This window comes from Argiope bruennichi, chromosome 2, assembly GCF_947563725.1.
Source record: "Argiope bruennichi chromosome 2, qqArgBrue1.1, whole genome shotgun sequence".
Classification (NCBI taxonomy): domain Eukaryota; kingdom Metazoa; phylum Arthropoda; class Arachnida; order Araneae; family Araneidae; genus Argiope; species Argiope bruennichi.
The window spans coordinates 1,195,865-1,222,421 of NC_079152.1; the positions used below are offsets into that span (position 1 = coordinate 1,195,865).

General features: G+C 28.3%; 2 protein-coding genes across 3 annotated transcripts; one reads left to right on the forward strand and one right to left on the reverse strand.

The window, feature by feature from the left end:
• Positions 1 to 5,494: 5,494 nt before the first annotated feature.
• On the reverse strand, positions 5,495 to 17,627 carry LOC129991303 (cell division cycle protein 20 homolog). Of its 2 annotated transcripts, none has more exons than XM_056098222.1 (10): positions 17,508 to 17,523; positions 15,579 to 15,789; positions 14,160 to 14,275; positions 12,430 to 12,571; positions 10,941 to 11,069; positions 8,991 to 9,282; positions 8,208 to 8,442; positions 6,643 to 6,768; positions 5,976 to 6,093; positions 5,495 to 5,877 (listed from the first exon to the last, which is right to left on the reverse strand). In XM_056098222.1, exons 2-10 carry the CDS (start codon positions 15,778 to 15,780, stop codon positions 5,702 to 5,704), a joined length of 1,536 nt encoding a protein of 511 aa, XP_055954197.1. In that variant the 5' UTR covers positions 15,781 to 15,789; positions 17,508 to 17,523; the 3' UTR covers positions 5,495 to 5,701. The 2 variants fall into 2 exon arrangements, with proteins under 2 accessions (XP_055954197.1, XP_055954196.1); XM_056098221.1 differs by lacking the exon at positions 17,508 to 17,523 and adding an exon at positions 17,535 to 17,627 and having other exon boundaries at positions 5,496 to 5,877.
• Positions 17,628 to 17,855: 228 nt separating this feature from the next.
• LOC129991330 (testis-expressed protein 30-like) lies at positions 17,856 to 25,880 on the forward strand. Its single transcript, XM_056098223.1, has 4 exons — positions 17,856 to 17,986; positions 21,678 to 21,926; positions 24,227 to 24,272; positions 25,427 to 25,880. Exons 2-4 carry the CDS (start codon positions 21,678 to 21,680, stop codon positions 25,798 to 25,800), a joined length of 669 nt encoding a protein of 222 aa, XP_055954198.1. The 5' UTR covers positions 17,856 to 17,986; the 3' UTR covers positions 25,801 to 25,880.
• The last annotated feature ends 677 nt before the right edge of the window (positions 25,881 to 26,557 follow it).

Sequence of the window (26,557 nt, forward strand, 5' to 3'; positions counted from 1 at the left end):
TCAGTAACTTAATTAGAAAATTTTAACTATTTATTGCATTTAAAAATGTCAAACTTATGTTCCAGTGAGAGATAGCCTGCCTTCAAAAATGTGCTCCTCCTACTGCATTGTCTTCATAACTGTACTCCACACCCACGATGGGGTTAATGTTTAGCGTGGTCATTCCCCAAAAGCATGTAAAAAGTTGCCTTTTATCATCGAAATGGTTCGCCAGGTCAGCAAGACTAATCATATGTGAACATCTTACTTTTTCTCATCCTTTCATAATAACATTATCTTATCTCCCATCACTGCGCTGAAATTTATGTTAGGGGTTCCCCAAATCTTTCGCGAGCGCCTCTGAAGAAAACCGTGTTATATGATTTTCGTTTTTTTTTTTTTTTTTTTTAATTTTTAAAAGTGAACTTTAGTTTGTAATGATCATAGGATCTCCGTTAGGTTGTAGGTGTATTATACTTCCAGACCCCCACCCCCCACCCCCTCCTTCCTAGATGACCGGCCCTAGATATTTAGAAGAGCTTCGTACTCTTAATTTTTGAATCTTGATGAGGCTTAAAAACGGTTCGAGCACACAAGGCAACGTTTTTCTAAGAATTTCGCATCATTCACTGATCTGCAATAGAAAAACGTTGGTAATTTCTTAATTTTTTTCTCTCTCCCCTTTTTTTTGTTCCATTTCTTTTCTTTTTTCTTTGATCTGAATTTAAATACTTACATGCAATTGTACATTATCATGTAGTATCTACCAATTCAAAACAAGTATGGTACCATCTCACTACAAGATTCATAATAATAAATTACTTGAGATACAATTAACTATTATTGCGGTGGCAAGAAATTCACAAATGCGTGTACCAAAACAGTCCGTCATAAATCGCAGCGAGGCCACACCGATACCTTATAGAAATTCGAAAACGGTACACATCTTCAAAATGAATTCATTTTCATACTAACGTTGTGCTCTTGACAAACAGTCTGACGCGACAGGGCGCGAGCATTATTTTTACTTCTGTGATAATAGCCTGCTATATAACGTGTTGTTGGCGATTCTCTGATAAAAGCATCTCGACGTGCGTGACACATCTTTCCACCGCAAGGACTATTTACATTCTTAGACATTTATTTGTCGGATCCGAATTAGACTAAAAAATGTATTATCATGATGTAATCAACGAATTTGTTATAAAAAGTATGTAAAAATATGAAGTAAAAAGTCGCAAGTTTTAATAACGCAAATATCGATGTATTTTATATGCTTATGATGTAATCAGTTTTGTTTTTGATTTATTAAAGCTGATTTTTAGGACTGAAATATTAACTTTTATAAAACTGTTTCACCAATTCTGTATTGTAATAAATAGTAAAATGCATTTTTTTGTTGTTGTTATATGAAATTTGTTGCATTCTTCCCCCACCCCATAAATCAACTTCGCTCTTGATCTCGTTTTTGCTCGGGCCACCATGTTCGAGGATAGCGCTTATATGCTAAGCCAGGCTTCGACTGTTTGGCCTTTTTTTTCGCAACAGCCAACTTTGGATAAATTGCGCGAATCGCACGTTAAAGCTAAGTCAGACATAAGCATCTCATTAACGGGAACTATCAAATGTAGAATAACGCAGTGAAGTGATTGCTAACTTTAAATATGTGAAAAAACAAGTTGTGCACATTGAAAGCTTGGAATTGAATGCTTACAACAAGTTTTGTTGTAAGCATTGTTGTTGTCAACTTGTTTGCTTTTCAACAAGTATTTTAAGTAATGACATTGCTTCATGAAACACGTTACACAAGGAAATATTGTCTATCTATTTCATTAAACATTTAAAAATGTAATTATTTGAATGGTTATTTACTTTCACGTATACAAAGTATAGAGAAGGCTTTGTAATCGTTAAAGAATTTGAACTCGAGATTTTGACGAATCTCCATGTTTTAGACTTCCCTGAGTTCGAAAAACATATTTTTGGAAAATGTCTCTCTGTGAAAAGATAACTCAAAAACACTTAGAGCTAGATGAATGAAATTTGGTGTACGGTCTTTACACCAAATTTTGAGCAAAATCTATTCAAAGGAAGTTTTCTAGCCGTTCAAAGCGAAAAGAGCTAGATCGATGAATTCTCAGATTTAATATTTATATTGTAGTCTCCTATCCAATTTTTAGCCAACGGAGTTGAACGTCTGTTGATCTGTATTTTCAGAAGTGTATAAACACGCTGATTCAAAAATGTAGCGAATTATATATAATCGACATAATCTGAGATTTAAGAAGTTCCGTAGAGTAGTAGTATAGATTCGTTTCATTTTTACTTTCTTATTCCTGGTTCACTTCATCATTAAAATCATGGATGATATCTGCGCTGCTTTAAGTCTGTATTCAGTTAGGTATTGTGAATCTATTCCTGCAGCCCACCAAGGTAGCTGCATGGATTTTATCTTCAAGAGGCATATTAAAAGCATGGCTAGGTGGATGTCGGTGAATCTATTCCCGGCTGCCTACTGAAATCGCTGCATGGTTGTTGTTGTTGTTGTTTGGGGGGGGGGGGTTCTAGAGACACATTAAGAGCCTGATCAGGTGGATGGTGTGAATCTATTCCTGGTGGCTCACCAAAATCACGGCGTGGATTTCTTTTTCAAGAACCATATTAAAAGCAGCACCAGATGGTGTGAACCTATTATTCCAAGATAGCTGCATGGATTTTATCTTCAAGAGGCATATTAAAAGCATGACCCGGTGGAGGGGGGGGGGGGTGTGAATCTATTTCTGGCTGCCCACCAAATTCTTCGCATGGATTTCTTCAAGAGACACATTGAGAGCCTGATCAGGTGGATTGTGTGAATCCGTTCTTGGCGCCTCAGCGAGATCGCTGCATGGATTTTTTCGAGGCGTGTTAAGAGCATGATCTATGGAATATCCAATATTGTAGCTACAAGTCAACATGAATGCTCGAGTGGAACGACAAGACAGATGTATCGAGTGAAAAAAGTTGGATTTTTCACATGCCCGTCACACATTGAGATTTGCTTCATTTCATTTCTTGTCATTCGACATAGCTTGTTTGCGCATTGCACTATTTTTTTTATTTTTTTATCGCGATGTTACCAAGTGATTTAATGAAACTTTTACAGCCCTCATCAAATTGTAGAACTATACATACATTTTATCTCAGTCCCTAGTTTAGGAACTACTACTGCTCTATTAGAATAGAAATAATCTCAGCAAATTTCTTTATTAAATGAATCAAGCTAATCTTTGTATTTTTAGTTTTTTCCCCCAGGTCAATTTCAGATTGGATCTTTGCAAGTTTTGAATATATAGTGGAAATTTGAATTTGGAATAAAGATATTGAAGTAAATCAATCGCTTTTTGCATAATACTGCATTATTTTTTAATAAACGTCGATTCAAACAAGATGCGGTTTTTAAAACAACATGAACATTTTTGCACATGCATTCAAATATTTTCTTTTTGTAGTATTTCTTAAATATAAAACTTTGCTAGAAAGTGTTTTTTCTTTTCCAGTTTTACTAGTATTCAAGTAGCTTGTAGTCATCATTTCAACTTTGGTATTTTTTTCTTCTCAGTCTTTGAAATTGGACGGATGTATGCAGAAACGTGAGCAAGTAGAAAAGAGATGAACTCCCATGGTTTAACAAACGCGAATGGTGTTTTTAAAGTGATGGTGACGATTATTTATTTTTACTATGCTTAAAAAGATCGGGATTTTTTAGATTAGGAGAGGGATCCCTAAGAAGTTTAAAATTGTATTTTTCCGTGGCAGCCTGGTAAGAAAACCTGCTCATGATGCTGAAAGATGAGTTTTTTTTTCTTGGATACTTGGTACATATTTTCCATATGAGTTATAATTTAGGCAAATTTATTTAGCAAGATCACTAAGGGTTAAAATATGAAAGAACAACCTGCTGAGCAGTGTAACATTTTCTGATTTCAAATTCCATAGTCTTTCATTAGGCATTCTTATTTGTAAAGATAAACTTATTTCCTTCAATTTTTTGTTCTCGCTTATAGTTTGTGTATTTTCTGTAGGCGGTTCAAGGCCACATTTTCTACCTCGTTATTGGTTGTCTGGTACCAGTAACGCGGTAGAAAATGTGACCTTGAAACACCTACAGAAAATACAGACTATAGTGATCATCACTATTAAAAATATTAATTTAATTCTGTTTGAAATAAAAGTCCTGGAATGTAATCAACTTTACGACCTAACCACCTTTATTTGAATGTTTAACTAATCAAAAATAAATTTGTGAAACCTTACTCCACTTTTGTAGTACTATAAATCTTATCCTTACCAGTCCCTAGATTATGAATGTTGAGTTTTTAGTACTTTAGCGATCCTGCATTATTTGATAATATATACTTTGTTGCCTTTTGGAACCAACTTGTTCAGTAAAACATTTTTTCTATAGTTTGAAATTTTTTTAACTATCCAACATACCATATTAAATAATATAACAATAATAAGCGAACGTAGTTACAAGTTTGTTTTATATATAAATGACACCCATACATGTTAGAAATATAATTAGGTAAAAAATAAAATTTCAATAGATTTGCAATATTTGAAGCAAGAAAATAAAAAAAAATGGATAGCACATAATTGGAATTGCTGTCATTGGAATTCTCTTTATATTTTCAAGAACCTCCGATCCCAAATCGACGTTTTTAAATGTAAATGAAAATATTCATTTAGTGTGATTATTATATTATTTGACGTAAATAATTCGCCAGTCCTTCAGATTTAACCAGCATTTGTCATTAACCTTCGCACAATTGCTTGTACCACTTCTAAGGCAATGTCTTAGAGTCATTTCTTTGTCCGGTCTAAAGTGATCTGGATTAATTTAAACTAATAACTAAGTTAATAAGTGTGGCTTGAAATATGTTGACAATCTTCAAGCATTATTGTCTTTGATTGAATTATGAAAGAAAGAAAAAAAAAGTACAAAGAGGGAATTTCAGAGTTAAAAACAAAATTCAAAATTTTAACCAGCATGCAAGTTTATCTAAAATTAATTAAAGTAGAACTACAATGAAGGTAAAAATTTCACTACCTCTTTGTAAGAATTTTTTTGTGTGTGAGTAAAACTAAGCAATAAGCATTGATGATTCCTACAAGACTGTATGTATTTAAGAAACCCTCCAATGAATGCTAAAATGAGTCAAGTACTTGATACTTTGAAACCTAAAATAACTATTCAGCAAATTTTTAAAGAGTAATATAAGTATGGACAATATATAAGTGAACCATTGAGGAATAATTGTCAATAAGCAATAATTAATTAATTAATTTAATATGAAATGGCTTCCCCCCTTTTCTCGATATAATAGTTAAATTTACCCAAATCAGTTATTGTATCAAAATTCTTAAGTTCCAAAGAGATCACATTAAATGTAGTTACTGTACAAATATATTTGGTCAAGGATGGGAAAAAAAAAAAAAAAAAAAAAAAATCAGAGCCAAAGCCTGAAAATTTATTATGACAAAATTTGTAGAGATATGAAAGGATAAATTTTGAATTATTAATCTGATTAACTGTATTGACAGAATTTGAGAGTACAAAGAGGATGGTAAAAATTATTTAAAAGCAGATAAAGTTTATTAATTAAATTACACAAAAATACAATGAATCGGTCAAATGAATCAAATTGTAGAATATATATACAATAGTTTAAAAATAAAATTATCGAATAGTCTGCTTCATTAGATCACTCTTATGAATGGGTCCTGCTACCGCCTTCTTTTTACTAGCGTCAACAGCAAAACAGTTCCACAATCTTAAAGTTTCATCAGCTCCAGCTGATACCACAGTTGTTCCATCAGGGCTCATTGCCAGATTTAAAACTCGTGATTTATGACCTAAGAGATAAAAGTGGAATGTTAATTATTTTCAGTTTAGCTATTTTTAAATTCAAAACAGTCTTTTGCATAATGGCAACAACCATAAACAAAATTACCAGTCAATTCGCAGACTTTCATCATGGATGGATATTTCCATATAATTAACTCGTTATTTGCAAAACCATGTCCTGATATAAGTTCTTTATATTCTTTGGACCAAAGAATGGCACAAACCTAAAAAGAATTCAAAATTAACAAATCTGAAAAATTGTTAACTATCAAAGAATATTGAAAATATGTCTTAAATTTTATCAAAATAATAAATTATAGAAAATAAACTGTTGAAATTAACATTTTATCAATTTAAAACAGCTTCAAAAAGAATCACCAACTTTTTCGAATTTTCTATATATTAATTATCAATATATTATAACAAAATATAGAATAATATAACAAATAATATATATTTCTCCACTATGGCTCTACAGTAACATGTAGAGCTTATGTTAGTAGAGGAATTATCTACTGATTCAGCTATTCTTCATCAATACCACAAGATACCATTGGAGAGGGAAGTGGAAAAGAATGAAAAGAAATTATGCATTTCAGCATATTTAATTTGAACAACCTGAGGAAAGTGATCAATTTTTGAGGAAAAAAAAGAGATGCTTTACACAGACAGGTTGATCATAATTTAAGAATTCAAAAATGCTGATTGATGACTGAAGTTAGAAAATGATTTAGTTATATATGCATTCAACTAAACTTTGGCTCTAGATTTACCTGTGATTTTGTATCGATGGCATTCAAAGATGTTCCAAGGGAGCAATTCCAGAACCGAATATGTCTATCAGCTGTTCCTCCTCCAGTTGCGAGAACATTTTGTTGCCATGGGCACCAAGCTAGGGCCTATGAATTGTATAAATATAATTATTTTTAAAAATGTTTCTAAATTTTTAAGAAATATTTACAAGCTCAAAGTAATACAGACAAATTAAAATAAAGCATAAAGAAATCCGAAGAAATGATTGAAATTTTCTGAATTTTTTTAAATTTATTATTTAAACCTATTTTCTGTAATTATTAAATGTGCAATAAATGATAAGAAAATAAAAACTGAATGTATTATTGTTTATTTTGCGAATTATATCATAAACTTCAGAATTCTAAATTCAAATTCATTCGCATTATTAAATCTATAATGTTCTAGTGAACAGAAATATTTTTTAATCCTAGATTAACCCTATTAAGAGAGCTAGAGATTAACCCTTAATGCCAGTATCTTATTTATGAGACTGCTACAATTCATTTCTGTAGCTCAATGAGTGCATTCCATTGTTTCTTTGTCTAAATCAAATCTTGACCAACTTCAAAACAATTTTCAACTGGTATGTACCACTTAACCAAATTTACAAATCAAGATGCTCCCCCCCCCTTGCTACTGCTATGATTAATTTTTTTTTAAATAATGAAAAAAAATTCAAAAGCAGCATTAATTTTTTGAAATATTTTACTGCATTTTTAAAATCTTATCTAAAGTATTTTAGATGACTTTATCAATTTCTCGATAATTTTCTTTAAAAGATTTATTTTACCTCATCATAATTTCAGCCGTCTTAACTTTGTATTTTCAATGTAATTTTAGCACTTCACTTCATTTTATGTTTTAAATTAAGTTGTGCACTAATAGGTTATTGCACACGTGATTCGCTGTAATTACAAAATATTGTTTTGGTATGAATTTAGCATTTTTATTGAATCCATTGTGTGATTCTTGACAATAAATTCCTAGCATGTGATTAACAGTATCTGGAAATCAAATTTGTAATTTATATTTCAGTTGATTAAAATAAATATTTGACACAGAACAACACTTGTAGTCACAAAATCACTTACCAAATTTGCTATTAAGTCATTGTGCTCATAAATTATTGCTTGTATATTTTCTGAAAGTATAAATTGATAAATGGCATGCCCTTGTTGGATTTGTTTCAAAATTTGATAGATGTCTATAATCAATATTAAATTTTATATATTTAGTATCATATTTTATCCATCCCTGTTTTGTAGTTGTGTTAACTTTTATTTAAACAGCCAGACTCCCACTGAATTGATTAATTCTCAAAATTTGATAAAAATCTATAAATTTGGTGTAAAAACTGTATATCAAATTGCATTCATCTATCTCAAAGCATTTTTGAGTTATCTTTTCACAGTCTGATAGACATTTTCTAAAAATGTCCAATGTTGAGTTCAAATATGACGATTACAAAGGATGAAGGATACTTTAAGTTCAGTTGTAGGGACATCACTCAGACATTTTTGTAACAATATTTCACAACTATTACCTTCACAGCAGCTTGATGCTCATTGAACGTATGAATTGGCTGGGCATCTGCCTGACCAATGCCTGCATCAGCAGTCCACACATTCACCAAGTTGTCGTTCCCACCAGAAGCAAGGTGCCTGCCATCTAATGACCAGCGCAGTCCACATATTTCTTGGGTATGGCTGGCCAAAGTTCCCACATGATGTTCTTGAACTCTCACATCGTGATGATGAATGACTCCAGTTCGACAGCCACTGAAAATTGCGAATTCCTGAGAGTGTTATATTGATTATATACAAACGCATATGCATAGTGTTGTTTTCACATCTTTTATTAATAAAAAAATAATTGTCTTAAAACTTCCATCAAAATTTTTTAGTATTCGAGAGAAAAATTTGAAATACATATTATAAATCAGTTGTTGGAATCTGTAAAATGTTAGTGCTATAGATACACAATACAATCAAAATTTCAAGAGGCAAGTAAAATTATTGAAAATATTTATGTCACAGACAGAAAATTGTGTTTTTCAAAATGAGAGTGGATTAAAATGTGGAGATTTGTCAGAATCTCAAGTTTGAATTTTGTGACGATTATAATACTTTCTCTATAATTTGTATACGAGAAAGTAAAAAGATATGCAGTATAGTATTCTTATGGAAATGAAATAAATAAAAAAATTATATAATGCAATGAGCAGAAAAGGGGTGTCCATTTTTGGCTGCTGAAAGAAAAAGTATTTATTATTATTATTTTTAATGGTCTGAAGAAATTACTTAAAAATATTAATTTTTTCTTCTACCTGGATAATATATATGCATTCCAAGAAAGCGAAGGGACGCGAGCGGTATGACTTTTCATTGTTCGGATTCTTTTTTCTGCTGCAACATCCCACAGCTGAACTTCTGAAGTGCTTGTACCTACTGCCAAGACATTTCCTTCAGGAAGCCATGCTACAGATGATATGTAATCAGTGTGGGAAGGCATCTCCAAGAGTTGTTGGATTTCTCCTGTGCTGCCATTCCATAGATATAATGTTTCATGCAAAGCAACAGCTAGGATGTTCGTGCAGCTCCAGTCGATGAGGTTTAAATCTGAAAAAGAATTCTAATTTAAAATTGTACTCATAAAAGTTAGACTACTGAAATCTGAAAAATACTTTATGTAGAGATTTAGAAGTATTTTTTAAACCATTTTAAGAATTCACAATATATAACAAAATAAATCTTATCAATGTACATAAAAGTGATAATTTAAAATTTTCAAATCAAGAAATTTAGACAGACCTAATATTTTTAGTTTCAGCTTAAGCCATTAAAACAATCCTAAACCAGCAGCAACACTTTTTAGCAAACTCTCTAATAAAGGTGTTATCTCTTCATATAAAATTTTGGTCTTTACCTTTCATGGCATTGTGAAATAATTATGAAATATTGATGTTTGGCACAATTTTAGCATTTTAATTGAATCTACAGTGTCATACTTGGGGTTTTTTTTTCTTTCGTTTTTAGTGATTAATAAAAACTGATTATCAAACATATGTTTTAGAGAAGTTCTTTTTTTCCAATGAATGAAATGAAAATTTGGCACAGAATTACAATTGTAGTCACAAAATCAAATATTAAATTCTTAAAATATTGTTTTTATGAAAACCTAGTAGAAAAATTTAACAATAACAAACTGCATATCCTCCTGGGTTAACATTGATACAAAAACATTACATCCAATTTATATATAAATTTTTAAAAGCTAAGTAGCATCAAATATATAGAAAGGATGGATTAAGAATCCAAAGAGTTTAATTTTCTGAACAGAATTCATAAGAATAAGTCAGTAGTTTTCCCAATTTAAATTATGACAGAGAAAATAGATGATTAAAATAAAATCTTATCTTTCATATGTATTTTTACAGCTGCTTCTCCTATATTAGAAATATCAATTTGTTTGCAGAAACACGAGCATTTTTATTTTATATTTATTTTTGGAAACCTTCAGCCATTTAGTATATTCATTTTGTAAGTCCACATTGAATTGAACACACCTTCTTCCAGCATTTTTTTAATATAACTTTAGCACTAAAATTACATGCAGTATAAAATATATTAAATATTCTGCAAAGAAGTAACCACAGAACAAAAGTGCAACAATGAGGTTAAGTCAAAGTGAAACCAGCTTTACATATTTCCAGTCAAAACCTAACCCTAAAAAGAAACTTCTCTCTTACCACTGCAAGCAATAGAAGAAAAAGAAAGAAGAAAAAAAAAAAAAAAAAAAAAAAAATTAGGTTAGTGATATTTTTTCTCCATGCATGCATACATACATATACATAGGAGAAACCTCTCAAACTTTGAAGTCATTAATGCAAATGAATAATCAGCAATCAGTATCACTTCCTTCTTTATGGTCAGCACTTTACATTGAAGGATGAAACAAAACAAAGAACATTTATTCCTATTCTAGGGCAAGTCTAACTTCCCAAAATTTTTATTTAATCTTCAGAAAGAAAAAATAAGCACCTTTGTAAAAAATAAACACTTTTAAGGACCATAAAAAATAAGCAGTTTTTAATGACGCTACAAATCTTGGATAAGGACAAGAAATGAAGTGAAATTTAAATGGTGCATATTTTTATATTAAAATAAATTTACTTTTAAAAAATTGCACGATTTTTAGGTTCTTATACATATTTAAAACACAATTTTGTAGAAGTTCCATTTAAAAATAAATTTATCAAAAAATTATAAATATTTACAGTAATCATCCAAAATTTCTGGAGCATCAAGAATTCGATCACAAGTTTGAGGAATATGACGAGTGGCTTTCTTTGTGGATCCTGGATTTTTTGTTGAACTGTACAAGATTTTAAGAACATTGGAATGACCTATAATAGGGAAGAAAGAAGATGAGAATAATAGATGCATATATTTTTATAATTCTTTGTACCCGTGCATTTGACAGTTTCTGTTTTTTAAAATTATTATCAATTCTTATTTTATACATGACTGTAAAGTAACAAAAGCATGTTGGTAAGTAAAAATAATAAAGGTTTTATAAAAGTAGTTTTATAAACCCTTGAATAGAATAAGTAATTATTGTCTGAACTGAAAATACCTAATAAAACCCACTTAATTTATAGTGAAATTAATTTCTAAAGAAACATTAGAAATACTCAGATTTTTAAATTTCTAACTTGATAATTTTAACGATTTCATTGCTATAAGAGTTCCATCAAAAACTCATAAAATAACATTTCTCTTTTTTTTAATACTTTAAATGTATTCAAATTAATCAATAAATTCAATCCCCCCATCTTCAAAGACCATTTTTCTTTATTAAATCTTACACCAGGTATTAAAATTTTCCCCCAATTTACAGGAGAAAAAAATTCTTAAATTCTTCTTCCAGTTCAGTTGTCAAATTTTTAATTAGTATCACCCATGCTCTCTGGCTTTTATCAGTCTCCTATCCTGTTCTGCTTCAATTTTACCACAATTGAAATGTGTATATGATTATTCTTATGCTATTATAACATGAGATTTGTCAGATGAAATACATTAGTAATGAAAATGACATTTGTCATTCAGAAATACTTTTTTCCCCATAAAAATGTGAGAAATTTTTTTTTATAAAGAGCCTTATTTACTAAGGAAATGAAAAGGATTTCAAGATGACAATCCTGAAAAATTTCTTTGAAATAATAACAATCTACAAAATACATCCCATTTATGTAATCAATAAAAGGTTTTATCAAGCATTCCATAAATAAATATAATAGCTAGCTAGAAAGAAAAATGATTAATATATAGAATAAAATATTATGAATACTCTATGTTTTTAAGGAATTTTAAGATAAGTTAGTTCAGTATTCATTGTACAATAAACTATACACTATTATTGGGCCTAATACAGCAATTTTTTTAATATGCATTTTCATAAAGCAAAATTTTCTCTTTACAGTCCTGAACTGATGACAATTTTGTATTTTCCATCTAACCCAGAACATTGGATCATGAAAATTGCAGAGTTTTAGTGCACTGTTTCGTATATTGTCTTTTATCCCACACAAACTTGATATACTTGCTTGGTCTGTTTTTGGTTATATTTATTAAGAATTAAATTTCACTACAGCAGTGATCAAGTATTATATATTTTTTCATGACAATGCACAATATGCTTAGGTTTCAAGAAAGACCAGTTTCTCTACTTAGTCAAAACTATTGTTTATAAGAATACAAAATTACCTGACGGAGCCTGAGGAGCTTTATTTTTATAAGCAAGAATACGGAAGTTGGAAATATCTGTACCAAGAATGTTTTCACTCATTGCTTTTCTGTAATGAGAGCTGTTAGGGCTTAAGTTTTCTTCAGATTTAGATTTGGTGAGCTATAACAAAAAACATCTTGTAAATGCAAGTCAATTTTAAAAGATTACAGATTAATATATATATTCTGTAGAATTATATATTAGCTTACATTATGTATTTCTAAATGATATTCGTTTGATGTGAAGTTTAGTGTGCATCTCGAGTGTTTGCTGCAATATGGCAACCCAATGAAACGACCTTCTAGCAACCCTAATGCTGTTTTGTTTACTACTTTTTACAATGGTTGAGTTGTAAATAAACTACAACTATTTTAGGAAAAATGTTAAAAAAATGTCTATTAAAGATTTTAATTTAGTTCTGTATTATAATTAAAAGTTTTTTTACTATTAATAAGACACTGCAATTTTATTTTTAATGTGAATACGAACAGGAAATATTCTTTTACAATTTTTAATTGCGAGTATGCGTTTTAAAAAAAAAAATTGTCTGATTTCTTACTTTAAGAAATCGTCTGAATTCTTACTTTTAAAATCTTCTGCAATGGAGTTCTTTGTAGTTCTCGTAATTGTTTCTGCACTCTGACAGTTCTTTGATAATTTATGTCTATAATTGTGCAAGAATGGATGTCTGGTGAATGGGATGGCATGATATTTTGAACCTACAGAATTGATGAAGGGCGTGTGGAATATATATATTTTACATGTTGATGAAGTTGGGAAAAGGATGCTCGATTGGAAATTTATATGGAGAATGTTTTCTTCCTCCGCTCTTTCTTTTCTTTTGATTATGTACTGTTCCTGTTATCCACACAGTCCTTATGTTCAATGTACTAGTGAAGCTACTAATTTCCCGCTGCTAGCGAAACCGCAGGATGTTTTTTTTAAAGCTAAAAAATTCTGACCGGTGCCTTCTTCACATGTGGAAGGCAATGCATGCTCTAAATTTTGCTCTTTAAACAAAAGACAGGTGCAGCCAGTTTGTAAAAACTTGCATATTTCAAAATTATTAAGATAAGCAGAGATAGTGATCCCAAAGGCTGAAAATTTTTTTAATAAATATTTCAGATAAACCAATAAGTAAAAATCTTAATTTTAATGCAGAAAGTGGTAACCGTAACTCTTTCGTAGAAGTGTTTATTGGTGATCTTTATTGGTGACTTGGCATCATTGGCGCAGCAAGGGGCACACTAAACTACACTTTTACCCGATATTCAAATACATTAACATAAAAGATTACCATATTTACTAAATGCTGTCATTTGTATCAATCAAGCAATTTGAATTTCAGTGCTATATATAAAAAGAATCATTCCATCTGTGTAATACATTATAATAATCAGTAAAAAATATAATAATGGGAAATACTATCTATAATGCAAGATGTTATTACAAGGGTAGTAAAGTTCTATTTTAACACTGAAAAATAAAAATATCTTTACAGATAGTTGGAACTGTACAACTCTTTAAGTTGTTGAGCATTCTATAACAAAAGGAATTGTGAGATTACTAAATTAAAAGTTTTAATAAGAACAAACAATTTCTTTTTATTTATAAGTTCTCATTAACTCAGAATATTAAAATTTGAATGAATAATTGGATTGAAATGAGAATTGGATTTAAAAAAAATTAAGATAAAGTTAAAATCTACCAAATAATGGCCTAATTCAAACTGCATAGCTCCTCTGTGAGGAATGAATCTGTCTCCTTGATCAGGAAGAGGACTCTTGGAACCTCTGCCAGGAGTTACACGTTTGTTCCATTCCTCTGTATAAAAGTCAAGCAATGTTCATATTATGATTTTATATATTTTATTTTATGCACTGAAATAATTTTAAAAAAATATTTTCAAACAGTAATGAAAAGAGTACAATAGTAAAAAGAATAAATTTATAGCATAATATAAATTTAATAGAACTTTAACTATAGGAAACTAATCAACCATTTGATCAATTTTAATTATTCCCAGAGTCTGCTTTTCCAAAACAGTTTTTTAATCTCTATTTACATGCAACAAGCTTCATTCTTTGGTATGAAGGAAACTTGCCAACGATGGATAAAAAAATGAAAAAGGCGGAATTCTTTTCAATAGCATTTAGTCATCCTTAGTCATTTTTAATTCACTTGGCTGCTATTTAAAATCGATTTTTTGAAATAATTCTTCCATTGTCGCATTACACAGCCATAAAACGCATGTGCTTCATTAAAAAGTGTCATGACTGTTCTTTACACTCAGTGCAAAATACATACAAAAGACAACTTACAATAACAATACAGGAAGGAACCAACATATAATCTTAGTGAAAAATTACATTGCTTTTTTGCCATTGTTTCAAAACTGATAGGAATGAAGGGTTATGAGACGCGTTAGGATAGAACCTGAGAAATTTTGGTTAGCATTCCAGTAACGATCCGATTTTACCAAAACAGATGTTCGGGTAGAAGTGCTGTTACTGGCTTATATGCAATTCACCACAGGAATTACTTATGAATATAAACAGGTACCAAATAATAACAAATATCCATTTAAAAAGCTTAATTTTTTTAAAATAGACAATGCTGATTATATGGGAAAAAGAAAAAAAAAAAAGAAGTTTAATACTGACATTCATAGCTACAGCAAACTAATCAACATTGTGCTCTACAATTAGGGTGTAAAAACTAAAAAGCATCTTTTTTTTTCGAGTTTTTATCTACAACTTAATTATTTCAGAATTAAGAAGAATTAAAACAGAATGCTAGAAAATCAGCCCATAAAATTTCAGATACTTCTATCCAAAGTTAATTGTTATATAAATGTAGTGCTACAATATTATATTGTTGAATTAAATGAGTTGAATCTACTAGTCTGTGACATGAGACATAAAGCTGAAGGAATAATTCTTTACAAGAAAAATTGAAATTCTTAGTGATTTTAAAAATCTAAATTACAATGACAATATTCCACATTATGCTAAAGGAGGGAAAAATTAGAAAAATATTAAAGAAAAAAATGTTAAAATATGGTTTTTTTTTTTTTTACAATTTTAGCAAAGACAAAATTTTACTATAAAATGTCGTACATACTCACCAAGTGTCTTTTTCGGACTTGTAGGCCTACTCCTACTTGAAGATTTATTTAGAAGAGTAGTATCGTGTTGAGAACTGATGGACAAATTAGAAAGAGAACTCTCCAATGCTTTCCTCTGCCAGCGTGGAACAGGGCCTTTACTGAGAGGCGCGTCTAGGCTCAAAGCATTTGATAATTCATTCTCAAGATTAAAATGCGCCATTTCAAAAATCTGAGAAAAACAAAATTCCGTTGTAAATTATGACAATAAGTTTTATAACATGCTTTTATATTTTTTTATATCATTAATACAGTTTTCTATTCCAAATATTTATAGAAGTTTAGGATTTAATCATCAAATACCACAATCAAGATTATTTTATATAAGTTAGTATAGCTTTCATCCTGCCTTTTTACACACATATTTTTTTAACGATTTTTCAGATAATTATCAATTTTGCATATGATTAATTTACAAAATTACTATATATACATATTATCAAAGAATGCAATCTCTACTTATGTTAGTATTATGAATCTGAAAAACTAAATAGATTTTAAAAAAAGATTCAAAATCAAAAAGCAAAATTTATCAGTGATTAACATAAAAAAATCATATTATCTATAAATTCCTTCAGATATGCAAAACAAGCTTTAATTTTATTTAATATTTTATAATTGATAATATTAAATTTTGAAACTTAAAGGTTAATCTAAAATATATCATTTTTTTCATTGGAAAACATTCATTTGACTATTTCAGCAAATTTAATGATTTGCCAGCATTATATCCATAGTAAAGTTAAGATCATGAGTAACATTCATTCTTCCTTTTAACAATATTAGTATTTAGAGCCTAAAATGATAAAAATAACCCTGTAAGTTAACTTTCTTCATACAATACAAAATACAATAAAAAAAATTATAATAGTTTCTAATTTTTTAATTTAAAATATTTCAAACCTTTAAAACAGGACTGTATTATTTTCAAGTTGTTGAAAATAATGCAATTCAGTAAAAAAATATTCATAAAAAAAGTGATAGTCAGGAAACACGCAAACTATTCCCATAGCAAGTAAAAATAGTTAATGTGTATTAATTACAAAAAATTTATTCAAAACTTCTTCATAGTTTTTAAATTAATTTTTTAAATATCATTATTTAATGCTTCACTTTTTTTTTTATTTCCCAATTTACAAAACATTTTTGTAACCTTTAAAAAAGATAAAGGAAGAAATTTGTAAAAGATTTGAACACTTTAAAAGGTATAAAATATGTATAGAAAGACCTACACTTCTTTAAAATATAACTTTTTGAAAATCTGTAGCATACTATAAAGATTAATTGTAGATTTTGACTTTTTTCTATTGACATAAAACTTTTATAAAGAAAAGTTTATATAGAAGCTATAATGAAAAAATTTCAAAGACAAAAACAAAATTAATCAAATATGACGTGTCAAAATGTTCATACAGAAAAACTTATTAGAATATTTTTTTTTCCCCGTATCGCCAGTTTAGTTTTCCGTTAGGTTATTTTATTAACGTGTTTTCAAATATTGTGCTACAATACACCTTAATTAAGGATTCCAAGATTATTATTTAAAAACTATCGCGAGATTTTATTCTCATCTTATTTCAAATTAAATTAATAAAAACCGAATGTTGGTTCATACAAGATTTTGATGAAGAGTAAAATGCCGGCTAGTTTCCCTGATAAACTTTCGAAGTCTAAATTTAGTTTCACAAATTAATATTGAGAAAATAATTTCTTTTGCCTGCTAACAAAAAAAGAATCAAGCTAGAATCATTGCATTTATTAGAACAGAAAGAAAAGAGCAAGGATGTGATTTTTTAGACCGTTTCATATGTTATTGAAAGGCGGAACCTTTTAAAATATACATAAGAAAGAAATACAAAAAATGTCATTCAAAGAATAAATAAGACGAACTCTTAAAGGAAACCAAAGGGCACTTACTAGAAATCAACATGAAATAAAAAAATTTTTATATTTGACTCATGCGACTTTTTGAATATACTTTTCAAAATTGCCACAAATGACGAAAGGAAGAGTAGAGTTGTAACGAAGCAGTGAAATCGAAGCAACAGGAATTATGAAATACTGTTCATGAAATACTATCTCAGAACAATTCTTTCAAAACCCCAAAAGAGTTGATTTAAAAACTTTTTTAGTCAAAATAAAAAGGCTAGATCATTATATATTAATAAATATATGCCCAGAAGAATAATAGTAATCATCAATATTCGCTGCATTTGGGAAGTCATACGATATGATGAACCGCTGTGTGCGAGAGTAAATTCGCAATCCGCGAAATTTGTTTATTTTGTTTGGATGGATTTCATCGCTAAATAGGAAAAATTAATATTCATGCTTATAAATTCATCTGAAAATAAAGACTCAATTGAAAAGTAATTTTACAATTTTAATAGGAAATACTAATAAAACACATAATCCTTGTTATCTTTCAAATCCTTCTTATTCAGTTTTGTATTTTCTAAATAATGATTAAAGTTACTTCAAATATTAACATTCAATGTGAAAGTTTACAGTTGCATTCCTTAAACTATTATTTTGTTAATCAAATCAATATAAACAAAAAAATTCATAATAAATAATAATATCTTGTGATCTGAATTAAAAATTTGAACAATTTCTTTTCATATTCTTAGCACACCTACAATTCAGAAAATAAAAATGAGCATAGATCTTTTTATTACTTTATTTGTGATGGAATCCTGGAATCTCCTTTCTTTAACCTTCTTGTTCATTTTAGCAACATTATTTGATATTATTCCAAACAACATTATTTGATTCCTTGATATATTCTTATGTAGTATGAGAAAATAATACCAGTTCTAATCGAGATAACTTTTCAGATTTGCTGCATTTAATCACAAAGTATGATCCTGTACTTTGTAAACATCTTGTAAGATCTAAAATGGGTAGTATAATTTCTATTACTTATAAGTCACATGGAATTCTAAATGAATCTATTGCAATTTTTGATGATGAAATTCATCAACATATTATTAGACTAGGAAATAAATATCAAGCATTCTTCTATTTGACAGCTCTCCAGATATTTCTCACAAAAAGGAAACAAAACTAACTATTAAAATACATAATGATAGGAAATCAGGAAGTATAAGTAGTAGAATTTTTTATAGATTTCTTGAAATAAAAAATAAAATTGTTGAAGGAGTTTCAAACATAATTTTAAGCAAGCTTGAAGCTAATGGTCACAATATAATGAACTGTATAAATGATAATGCTATTGTTATGGCTGGAAGACATTCATGAGTTCCGTAAAGAATAAAATAATTAAATTTCTGAAGTTTGAATTTGTACCTTGTGTACATCATTTGTTAAATCTGGTTTGTTTACAGATTGCCTCAGTTGAGGTGAGTTCAGTAACTTTTTTTGAATGTTTCTATCACTTTTTTTCGATGTTCATACATCATTGGGAAGTTCTGATAGCAACTGCTGATAAAAGTTTAAAAAGGCTTCAAAATTTGCTGTGCAATGCAAGAGAAGATGCCATAACTATGGCATGGCAGCAATACAAAGACATTTTGGTAATTCTAGAAAAAATTGCAAAGACAGATGAAAGCTTAATCACAATACGGATACAGGAACTTTGCTAATTACAGTAAAGTTATTTTCTCTTTTTTTTGAGGGGGGGGGGTGAGAGCTGACAATCAGTACTACATGAAATAAATTATGCATAAAAATATTTACAAACAAAGGGACTCAACATGAAATCATATGCACAGAAAGTAAGAGAAACAAGAAGAAATAACATACAACCTTATAAGTTTTGCAAGAAGCTTGTCATTTTCTTAGTACTTCAGAGGTTCAAAACAAGAAGGCGTATTTTTGATGAGGAAATTAGGGATGCCAATCTATCCCATGAAAATGGATTGAAGCAGAAACTATTTTCCTTGTTTGATAGAATAACTGCAAAAATTCATGTAAGGTTTCAGTAGCTACGAAATTTGGTAAAAACGTTTGTCTATCTAATGCTGGTTAGACTATTAGATTTGGATGGCAGATAGACTACACATCCAATGAAAAGGATATCAGGCTCAAATAAGTTCGATTATGAGCTTTTATTAGTACCACAGGTGTTGAAAATAAATTGATTAATGTGGACCTATTTAAATTATAATAACTTATGAAATCTAAGCTAGAAGATACTCTGCCGAACATTATAATTTTGCTCTGAATACTCCTCACAATTGCCTTAAGCAATGCCAGCTGTGAAAAAAGGTTTTCAAAATTAAAATTGATCAAAAATTATTTATGATCAATAATAAATATTTTAAGACTAACCAAACTGTCTGTCTAACTGACCAAAACTGTTATGTATTGATTAAGAAGTATGTGATGCTGTAAGCATTGTTAGTGTAATAAAAAAAACTTTGCTCTACAAAAAAAAAGATTATTAAAATTAGAGGCAGAAAGTTTATTATTTATTCTATTAATTTTTGAATAAAAAATATATATTGCTACAATGTCATTCTAATTCTACTTGGAAGTTGATTTGTATTTAATATCCTATTTACTGTTATTCATTATATGCTCTTAAATGTATGTCATATTAACTTAATCTTGTTGATAAATCATAAATGTTGTTTTAATATATATATCAATAAGTGACATATGTGTAAGAACTTTTATAACAATGTGTTTATTATATTATAAAATATACATATATGACTTCTATTATTGTCAATAGAAATCAATATAAATTTACTATTTTGTATATCCTGTACAATACACAATAATAAATTTATTCTTGCTGAAAAGTTCTTTAGAATTTCTGAAAATTTTAGAGCCTTTTGTACCGAATCTGAAGGTGGCAAATTTGGGGGGGGGGGGCTGAAATCCATGGTACAACATTGGTCTTGATCAGGGGATAAAATTTCATTTTCGATGTGCATAAAAATTTAATCAACTAATTCATGTCAATATTTATTACAGTGGATAATATGAGAAAAATGATAAAAAGATGTTATTATTGAGCCTTATCATTTTAAATATCTTGAAACATTTAAATTATTAGTTGTTGAATTGTTTCATCTTCTAGAAAATTGAATTTTACTTCAGTATCTGTTTAGTTATTTATTTAAATTGTTAGAATGTTAAGCTTAATATTATTTCTAGAAAAAAGTAATAATTTTATCTTATCTCTGGTGATAAATGTATTATTCTATTTCTTGCCAGTAAACAATTGTATAATAATTTTTTTTTAAATCATAAATTAGCTTGATTATCAAAAAAAAAAATAAAAAAATTACCATGTATTTGATTCATTTTTCAGGCAATACTTTTGAACCAATACAGAATTTCCTCATCATTTGTGGAGCCAATCTTCATGCTTTTTTTGATCTTTTCAAATACAAATTTACATTAAATTCTTTTAGTATAGTTTGAAAATAGATTTCATTTAAAGTTTATTCTGATATAGTTTCAACATATTGAAAACACATAATTTTTTAATAATGTATATGAGAGTACTTTTCCATTAGCCGGCGCAAGCGAAAAATCATCACATAATGTAGAATTCCGCCAAATTTCGTACGCCAAATTTGTGTTTGGTTCACAATTAGCGACATTTGCACCTGCTAACAGAAAAGTACCTTATGAGTAAAATTTCAAATAAAGAGAATTTCTATAACTGTTTATTCTGAATTAACTGACTATAGCCCAATACTTCTTAAACTATGGATCATGACCCCAAGTGGGAATACATAAATAAATTTAAGTTTACAAAATGCTTATCAGTTCCTTCAATCTCTTCAAGGAAATATTAGTCATATAGCCGTCTTCATTTAAAGCACCTCATTAAAATACAAGTAACATATTTAACTTTCTTTTTGTTTATCATTAATTAATGTTTTTTTTTTCTGCTTGAGCAAACATTTGGGGTTACAAATGAATTATATATATAATTGTATGTGTAAATTAATTGATTGAAAAAGTTTTAATTAAGAATATGTGTTGAAAAAGAAACTCATAAGTACTCTGATTTATATATTTTTCTAATACAAAATTGGACATGAAATATAGATTAAAAATTTTTTTTTTCTTTTTCAGATGAATATATCAATACCTTACAAAAACAAACTGATTGAAGCTGTGGTTGATTGCACTGCCTCAAAAAAAGAAGCTGATCTTAGAGGAAGACATTGGGTTGTTCTTACTCATGGTGCTGGTGGTGATTTGAAAACACCTCAATTAAGTGCGATTGCCACGTTTCTATTAAATGAAGGATTTGCTGTTTTGCGTTTCACTTGTAAAGGTCTCAACATTAAATACCGAATAAATGTATTCTGCGAGGTGCTTGTAAGTAATATTCTATTTTTGGAATATAATCTCTTTATAATATACGATTGTAAAAATTTAAAATCAAGGAAAAATATGATTGACAAAATGGAGATCTGTTAGAATGGCAGCACAAAAATATACACAAAGTTATAAGTATATACACAAAAATATACATTAAGTTAAGTTCACAACTTGAATAAAGTGATATGTTTAATTATTTTCTAATTTTGGCGTATAAAATTGCATGTGCAGCACTTTTGTGCATAATATATCCACTAGCATGTAAACAAAAAGTATAAAAAATTTTACATTTTAAAGAAAACAGCAGCTAGTTGTAATTTTTTTTTATTAAAATAGTAAAACATTATTCATTGAATAAAAGCTAACATTTCTTTTAGTTTTAAAATGCTTTTACATCATTATTTATATAAAAAAAATAAGGAAGTTATTCTTGCTTATAAGTCCATTTTGTAAAATTAGAAATTTTCTAGATTTTATGAAGGAATTATAATTATTATTTCACATCTAATAAAAAATATTATTTTGTATTCCATGTGCATATGTAGTAGAGATTTATTTCTAACAAGGAGAAATTATCAATTTACAAAGTATTGTAATTAATATCACTTTTAAGAAAATTAATAAATCTTGTTTACATCAGCTATGTACATATTGGCACCAACCCACCCACCCTCATAGTAAATGATTCCAAAACGTAGAAGGAAATTTTTACAAATTGTGATAGGTATTAAATTAAATACTCATTTTAAAAATATTTCTTAAAATTATACAATTAATTATAAATCAATGATGGAGAATTTCTTTGAATGAAAAATTAATTAGTTGTAAAACTTATTTTCCTTTTATAGTGATTTTGAACTTTGAATTTAAAAATACAATTTACTTAATTGTTAATAAATATATAATAAAAGAAAAAGAAGAAATTGATATTGAATTGTACACAATGCTGATGCCTTTCATTAAAAAGTCTTTATTATTGCATGCCATCTCTAATTAAGATAATAATAAAACGAACTGAAACACTCATGAGCTGAGAATGAAAAGTGTTTCAGGAAATTTCTGTCTCTAACATTATTCAAGACTAAGTACTCATGTCAGTTATTTAGTATCATTTTAGATCTTTCCATTATCGGAATATATCAATGTACTTTGTGTGAAAAATATTTCTTTTCTGGAGTAAAGAGATCACTTGAATGATTTTGCATTATTATATTTTCAATTTATACTAATATATAAAAATATGTTTTGAATATTAATTCCTTCTGCCATAATTTAATGTTTGTATTTCATTTATTTGCTATTATTATGAGAAAAGAAAATTAAGTAATTATATAAGAAACCATTTCCAATATATATACTTCTCAATCATGCTGTTTTGTAAAATAACTAATTAGTTATATTGATTAATATTATAATCAATATAACTAATATTCTAATCAAATTCTATAATAGAAACTCTGTTATTCTGTAATCAAAATATCTTATATATTAATAATACTTTGTGATAAAAAAATATTCTAATTCTGAATTTTTCTAAAACCATTTATTGCATTATAAGCTATTTATTGTTGTCTCATTTGATGAAGCAAACTACATACCATTAATTTTAAATTACAATACTGAACTTGAAATGGTAAAAAGTTCCTTAATGGGCAACTATGTCCAGTCAATTCCCACACTATATAACTTTACAGCTATTATTAATTTAAAAAAAACTTTCATATCTCATATCAGTGATTTACTTTGGTAAATAAATCAATATAATATATGTGGCATATGCATAATCAATAATAATATGTATGGCTTAGGTAGCAACAGAGTTAACTTTATACATAATTACATAATTACTTATTTGCCTTCAATAACTAGTAATCTTTAGAAGTTAAAGGAGTTTACCTTAAATTTTGATTGATATATTTTCATATTATTGACTTTGAAGAGCAAATTATATTTAAAATCAAATTCGAATAGTTTTTTTGTGAATGTATAAATTTAATGAATTGTTGTTTTATACTTTATTTATTTTATTATAATTTTAATTTTTAATTTTAATTATAATTTTTAACTTAATTTATTGATCTGAACAAGATATTTAGATCAATACTAAATTGAAAAATAAGAATAATAATAATTTTTTTCGCATGAATTTGCAAGAGCCTAGTGATGAAAGAGCATTTATAAAAAGTTAATATGACTTAACTACAAACCGAGAAAATATGCTAAGCCAGGAAATTATTTTATATCAATATATCTAAAATCTTTCATTGAAAATCTAATTTATTTATTATTCCTTATAGGCTTATTTAGAAAAAGAATATGAGCCAAAGAAAATTTTCGTTGGTGGTAAGTTAAGTCCGATATATCTCATTTTAAAATGGAGGTATGAATTATTTTGCTCTTTAATTTTATTGATTTTGTTTTAATATAATTTGTGTATTAATTTATAATTTATTCCTAAGATCATATTATCTGTGAGCAGCGATTTTTAAAAATTGATTCTATACCATGACTTCTGAATAGGGGTTCCCAATAGCATTTGGGATTGTACAGAAGAATATTTAAATTGAGTTTTCAACAGCTTGATTCTCTTTCACATTTTTCTACTATTTCTCAGTTAAGAAAACTTTCCAGACTTCATAAAAAAATTTTCACAATTAACAGAATTTGTGTTATTTTTATACATCAATAATTAATTTTTACATTTTATTTATTTTTCAATTATGGGATTGTTACATAAAGATCTTAGATGAAAATGAAATTGCAAAATTTGTCTATTTTATAGAAGTTGTAAGATTTTAAATAAAATTTTAGATCTATTTCAATAGAATTTACCCTTGCGGTTTTGAAAGACTTGTGTTATGAATTAATAATATAAAGTTTACATAAGAATGTATTTTCTTCTTGAAATTTAATTTGAGTTTGTAGATATTCTTGTGTTAGAAGTATTAATATTTGTGAATTATGCTTATATATTTGTGTATATGTGAATAAGATAATTCAAAAGTACTATAAGTTAGATGAATGAGATACCAATTATTACCAAAGAGCTAATTTTCTTAAACCTATGTTTACAATACTACAAGGAAAAAAAAAGAAAAAAAAAACTTGGTTATATTTATTAAAAAAACATGTGAGCTCCATCAAGAAGAAATTTTTACGAAAATATGATATTTATTAGTTTTGTGTGTACATGCATGTACATAACCAATCTTTTCAATGAAAACATAACGATTACTTAACAGTTATTTATATGCGTTATGTAGAGCATAATAAAAAATTGTGTTCATTGAATGAATAATTTTATAAAAAATTTCTCTTGGCAATAATTTTTGACATCTTTAATGGTAATCAATAGAATTATAGGAGGAAGGAAAAATAGGTTAGCAGTTATGAATCTGCAGTTTTTTAGACTAATACAAGATTTCAGTTAACTTTCAAAGTAATTGAAATATTTTTCAATAATAGTTGCCTATTGAAACCGATTTCTTTTGTTGCAGGTAGATCAATGGGCGCAAGAGCAGCTGTCATGTTGACATCAGAAAATAAGGCTTTCGATTCTAACCCAGTTTTTAAAAAAATTACAGGAATTATTTGTTTGTCATACCCACTTCATAAAGTGGGTAACTTGCAAGATTTGAGAGATGAACCACTAAAAAAATCTAAATTACCCATTTTTTTCTTAAGTGGTACAAAAGACGAAATGTGTGAAAGCAATGTTCTAGAAAAAGTATTGCGCAGTATGAAATCACCATATAAAATTCACTGGCTTGATGGATGCACGCATTCAGCAAAACCAGTTGAAAACTATCAAGAACACATGCATTGTGCTGCTTTTAAGGATATTTCAGACTGGTGCTTGTCTCTTATTTAATAACATGTAAATTTTAGTTAAGAAATGTTTTATTTTTATTTGCAAGTTTATTTTCTTATGTATTAAAATGCATTTTTTTACTTTTGTGCACTTAATTTCTAGTACTCTTTGCCTTAACGGATCAAATGGTTGAAGAAAGCTTCACAAATAAGTATAATGAAAATCTAAGTTTTATGGTACATTTGTCAAAAACAGCAACAAAAAATACAACACCTCTATATCCTTTTTATTTATTATCATATCTGCGCGAATTTGATGTCCATGGAAATGATGCGAGGGAACTGGTGTGTTCCAATCAATAAGCTTGTTATCCGAGTTAATTAACTACTATCTCGAAATTTTTTCATTACGGCTATCAATATTTTGTATTGAATCAGTTTGTTGTCGTGAAATTAATCTCGCAATAAAGTTGTATGGAATTCTGATGTTAATTTTGAGAGTTGTAGCATTTGAAAAATGACGTGTTCAATGTTAAATTAATCTTCTGATCGATCTTTCGATGATATCTCGGAAATTATTATATTGTTATGGAACTTCAATTCCACTACTAAGACCGTAAATTCACCGGGTTCGCTTGTAGTGGGTGTATGGTGTGAAAACAATTAGCAGACCACAATAACGAACGACAATGACGTTTATTAAACACAAAGACACTAATACAAAGATGACAAATATGTACGGCCGAGACGAATACAGGACAGCACACAGCAGCATACGCCAACAAACAGTAGCCCACAAGTAGAAATCTGTACTAAGT